General features: G+C 47.4%; 1 protein-coding gene across 1 annotated transcript in view; it reads left to right on the top strand.

The window, feature by feature from the left end:
- BHMG1 (basic helix-loop-helix and HMG box domain containing 1) overlaps nucleotides 1-5,711 on the top strand; it is a 67,893-nt gene that overhangs the window by 15,226 nt on the left and 46,956 nt on the right. Inside the window, exon 4 of the mRNA XM_011963153.1 lies at nucleotides 2,939-3,043. Coding sequence (XP_011818543.1) covers nucleotides 2,939-3,043 — 105 coding nt within the window. The remainder of the gene's footprint in view (nucleotides 1-2,938; nucleotides 3,044-5,711) is intronic.

Here is a 5,711-nt window from a genome sequence, read left to right as displayed (position 1 = left end):
CAATTCTCCTGCCTCAGCCTCCCGAGTAGCTGGGACTACAGGTGCCAGCCACCACACCCAGCTAATTTTTGTATTTTTAGTAGAGACAGGATTTCACCATGTTGGTCAGGCTGGTCTCAAACTCCTGACCTCAGGTAATTCACCCGCCTCGGCCTCCCAAAATGCTGGGATTACAGGCATGAGTCACCAAGCCTGGCCTCTTTCCTTTTTTTTTTTGAAACAAGGTCTTGCTCTGTCACCTAGGCTGGAATGCAGTGGTGCAATTCCAGCTGACTGCAGCCTCGACCTTCTGGGCTCAAACATCTTCCCACCCCAGCTCCCTGAGTAGCTGGGACCATAGGTATGCACCACCACGCCTGGCTAATTTTTGTATTTTTCATAGAGATGGATTTTTGCCATGTTGCCGTGGCTGGTCTCAAACTCTTGGGATCCAGTGATCCACCCCGCCTCCCAAAGTGCTGGGGTCACAGGCATGAGCCACCACACCTGGCTCTTTCTTTTTAGACAGGGTCTTGCTCTGTTCCCCAGGCTGGAGTGCAGTGACATGATCACAGTTCACTGCGACTTTGACCTCCCAGGCGGAAGCAATCCTCCCAGATCAGCCTCCCAAGTATGCAGGACCACAGGTACATGCCACTAAGCCCAACTAATTTTTAAAAAAGGCTAGGTGTGGTGGCTCACACCTATAACCCCAGCACTTTGGGAGGCCAAGGTGAGTGGATCACCTGAGGTCAGGAGTTTGAGACCAGCCTGGCCAACAGGGTGAAACTCCATCTGTACTAAAAATACAAAAATTAGCTGGGCATGGTGGTGGATGCCTGTAATCCCAGCTACTTGGGAGGCTGAGACAGGAGAATCACTTAAACCCAGGAGGCAGAGGTTGCAGTGAGCCGAGATGGTGCCATTGCACTCCAGCCTGGGTGACAAAAGAGAAACTCTGTCTCAAAAAAAAAATTGTGGACATGGTCTCTCTATGCTGCCTACACTGCTGTGAAACTCCTAGGCTCAAGTGATCTTTCTGCCTCAGCCTCCAAAAGTGCTGGCATTACAGACGTGAGCTACCATGTCTTTACTTCCATTCTTTTATCCACACATTCATTCATCCACCAAGCACCTACCAAGTATAATGAATGTTATAGATGGGATTGTCACAGCAGATTGGGGGTTGGATCAGATTTCTCCCTCCCTCCAAAGTCTGGAAAAATAAAAAATAAGGTCAGAGTTCATGTTAACCCCTACCATCTCCCCCCAGTGACTTTCCATCCAACTGTCTCTTCATTAACTCCAAAATTAAGCATCTATGGGATTATGTCCTGATAAACCTATCATAAATTGAAAATACTGTATGTCAAATATGCATGGTTGATGGCTCATGCCTGTAATCCCAGCACTTGGCAAAGCCAAGGTGGGCTGATCACTTGAGATCAGGAGTTCGAAACCAACCTGGCCAACATGGTGAAACCCCATCTGTACTAAAGATACAAAAATTAGCTGGACATGGTGGTGCACGACTGTAATCCCGGCTACTCAGGAGGCTGAAGCAGGAGAATCACTTGAACCTGGGAGGTGGAGGTTGCAGTGAGCCAAGATTGCGCCACTGTACTCCAGCCTGGGCAACCGAGCAAGACTCAGTCTAAAAAAAGAAAAAAAAAAGAAAAAAAAACATGGCTGATTGGGAGCTGTGGCCCAGTGTTGCTGCCCAGCACAGTAAGGAAGTATGACTTCTACTGAGTTTGTATGGCTTTCACACCATCCTAAAGTTGAAAAATGTTAAGTCCGACCATTGTAAGACGAGGACTGTGTGCTTTGTTCAGGTTCTCTATCTAGATACTATGCTCAGAGGAAGCACCATGAAGAAAATGAAGAATGCCTATCCCACTGCCCATTCCTCCTAGAAGTTTAGAGTTGCTCACAATTCATACTTTCATCCCCCTTTCTAGATGTGGGGGTCCTTGTATTGATAAAGACTCTTAGTTGCAATAAACAGAAACCTAGCAAAAACTGGCTTAAGCATAAAAAGGGATTTATTGGATCTTTTTTTTTTTGAGATGGAGTCTCACTCTGTCGCCCAGGCTGGAGTGCAGTGGCGCGATCTCGGCTCACTGCAAGCTCCGTCTCCTGGGTTCACGCCATTCTCCTGCCTCAGCCTGCCGAGTAGCTGGAAGTACAGGTGCCTACCACCACACCCAGCTAATGTTTTGTATTTTTAGTAGAGACAGGGTTTCACCGTGTTAGCCAGGATGGTCACGATCTCCTGACCTCGTGATCCGCCTGCCTCGGCCTCCCAAAGTGCTGGGATTACGGGCGTGAGCCACCACGCCTAGCCTATTGGATCATTTAAAGAAAAAATTCAGGGGTGTCAGCCTTGGCTGGTTCCAGGATGGAGGTTAAATGATTGCCAGGAATCTGTGACTCTTGGTTCTGGTCTTGTCTGTGATGGCTTCTGTCTCAAGCAGGTTGTCCCTTTGTTTTATTTATTTCATCTTATCTTATCTTATTGTTTGTTTGTTTGTTTGTTTGAGATGGAGTGCAGTGGTGTGATAGCTCACTGCAACCTCCGCCTCCTGGGTTCAAGGGATTCTCCTGCCTCAGCCTCCCGAGAGACTACAGACATGTGCTACCAGGCCAGGCTAACTTTCTTGTAGTTTTAACGAAGACGGGGTTTCACCATGTTGGTCAGGCTGGTCTCGAACTCCTGACCTCAAATGATCTGCCTGCCTTGACCTCCCAAAGTGCTGGGATTACAAGCGTGAGTCTTCATGCCTAGCTGCAGGTTGTCCCTTTGGAAGGGCAAGATGGTTCCCAGCAGCTCCAGGTCCATATCTTGCCAACTCCATATACCCAGAAGAGAAAGCCTCTAAGGTTGATGAACTCTGATTGGCCAAACCTAGGATTACCACTCCAACCCTGAACCAATCACTGTGACTATTCTTGGCAGGACCTTGGTTTTGTGCTCCCTAGTGGAAGGGGAAGATAAGGTCAACCCGTCTGAACCACATGGACTGAGAATGGAGGAGAAACGGTTGCTCAAAGGAAAATTGAGGTACTGTTAACAGAAAAGGGGGGATTGGATGTTGGTCAAGCAAAAACAGCCCATTCATCAACACCTCTTACCCCTAAAATCCTTCTGACAAATGACTGTCTACCCGCTTTCTTTTTTTTTTTTCGAGACGGAGCTTCACTCTTGTTGCCCAAGCTGGAGTGCAATGGTGCAATCTCGGCTCACTGCAACCTCCGCCTCCCAGCTTCAAGTGATTATCCTGCGTCAACCTCCCAAGTAGCTGGGATTACAGGCGTGTGCCACCACACCCAGCTAATTTTTTGTATTTTTATTTAAAACGGGGTTTCACCATGTTAGTCAGGCTGGTCTTGAACTCCTGACCTCAGGTGATCCTCCCGCCTCAGCCTTCCAAGGTGCTAGGACACAGGCATGAGCCACCGCACCCGGCGCCACCTGCTTTCTTGAACTAACATTTCATGAACACTCCCTATGTACCAGGCACTGTACAAAACACCTTCCAGACAGGATCAAGGTTTTCCTAACCACCTCCATTTTGTAAAGGAGGAAGAAACAGGCACAGAGAAATGAAAGCAGTTGCCCAAAGTCACACAGCAAGTGGCAGAACTAGGATTGGAATCCCAGAGTTTCTGCTTCAAAAACTTGAGCTTATATATCAACCTTTATGCCACCACCTGGGACCGTCTCCTGCTTTGTCCCACTTTGGGGCAGCTCTTACTCTTACATCCCTACACACTACTAAAACAAATGAAGGCCGGGTACGGTGGCTCACGCCTGTAATCCCAACACTTTGGGAGGCCGAGGCGGGTGGATCACGAGATCTGGAGATTGAGACCATCCTGGCCAACATGGTGAAACCCCATCTCTACTAAAAATACAAAAAAAAAAATAGCCAGGTGTGGTGGTACATGCCTGTAATGTCAGCTACTTGGGAGACTGAGGCAGGCGAATCGCTTGAACCTGGGAGATGGAGGTTGCAATGAGCCGAGATCATGCCACTGCACTCCAGCCTGGGCAACAAGGTGAGACTCCATCTCAATAATAGTAAAGTAACTAGGATATGTTCAGGTTGATTATCTCAGGGAAAAGGAAACTTGGGAATTAGTTTCATAGATCACTTCAGAAGTCTAAGAAGCTATCCCAAGACCTCTCAGTATTCATTAATTCAATAGTTTTTTACTGAGTCGGGCGCAGTGGCTCATGCCTGTAATCCCAGCACGTTGGGAGGCCAAGGCAGGTGGATCACGAGGTCAGGAGTTAGAGACCAGTCTGGCCAACGTGGTGAAATCCCGTCTCTACTAAAAATACAAAAGTTAGGAGGCGTGGTGGCGGGCACCTGCTATCCCAGCTACTTGGGTTGCTGATGCAGGAGAATCACTTGAACCCAGAAGGCAGAGGTTTCAGTGAGCTGAGATCATGCCATTGCACTCCAGTCTGGGCAACAAGAGTGAGACTTCGTCTCGGGGGAAAAAAAAAGAAAAATATTAACAATTGTGATTTATGATAGTATTGATATAAAGACAAGTATACTACAGATGGGGTGATATTTATTTTTTGTTCTAATTTAAAAGGAGTTAGAATATTTTCCTGAGCCCCTAAAAGTATCATGGGTTCCAAGCACTGTGCTTTCTGCAGTTTATGGATAAATCAGCCTGGGATCTAGCAATAAAGACAAAAATTCTTGTCCTGTGGGTAATCCCAGCTACTTGGGAGGCTGAGGTAGGAGAATCACTAGCCCAGGAGGTGGAGGTTACGGTGAACCAAGAGCCCGCCACTGCACTCCAGCCTGGACAACAGAGCAAGACTCTGCCTCAAAAACAAACAAACAAACAAACCAATTCTTGCCCTCATGGAGTTCATATTTATAATTAATAAATAAATAATGAAAGAAATAAGGTTTCACAGCCTGTACAATATAGAGAGACCCCGTCTCCACAAAAAAAATTTATTTTAAAATTTATTTTATTTTATTTATTTATTATTTATTTATTTATTTATTTTTGAGACGGAGCTTTTGCTCTTGTTGCCCAGGCTGGAGTGTAATGGTGCAATCTCGGTTGCTCATTGCAACCTCCACCTCCTGGGTTCAAGCAATTCTCCTGCCTCAGCCTCCCAAGTAGCTGAGATTACAGGTACCCGCCACCATGCCTGGCTAATTTTTATATTTTTAGTAAAGACGGGATTTCACCACGTTGATCAGGCTGGTCTTGAACTCCTGATCTCAGGTGATCCACCCACCTCGGCCTCCCAAACTGCTGGGATTACAGGTGTGAGCCACCACGCCCAGCTTAAAATTTATTTTTAAAAGTTTTTTGTAGAGGCAGGGTCTCACTATGTTGCCCAGGCTGGACTCAAACTCCTGGGCTCAAGGGATCATCCTGCCTCGACCTCCAAAGTGCTGGGATTACAGGTGTGAGCCACCGCACCCAGCCTTGTCTCTATGGCCTGGTGGTGCGTGCCTAGAGTCTCAGCTACTTGGGAGACTGAAGCAGAAGGATTGCTGGAGCTCAGGAGTTCGAGGTTACAGTGAGCTATGATTGTGCTATTACACATCAGCCGGGGTGACAGAGGAACTCATTGTCTCTTTAAAAACAAGCTGGCCGGGCGCGGTGGCTCGAGCCTGTAATCCCAGCACTTTGGGAGGCCGAGACGGGCGGATCACGAGGTCAGGAGATCGAGACCATCCTGGCTA

Source organism: Colobus angolensis, unplaced genomic scaffold (assembly GCF_000951035.1).
Source record: "Colobus angolensis palliatus isolate OR3802 unplaced genomic scaffold, Cang.pa_1.0 Scaffold60, whole genome shotgun sequence".
Taxonomy (NCBI): domain Eukaryota; kingdom Metazoa; phylum Chordata; class Mammalia; order Primates; family Cercopithecidae; genus Colobus; species Colobus angolensis.
The sequence above is the reverse complement of the archived record's forward strand: the minus strand, read 5'-3'. Positions and strand labels throughout refer to the sequence as shown.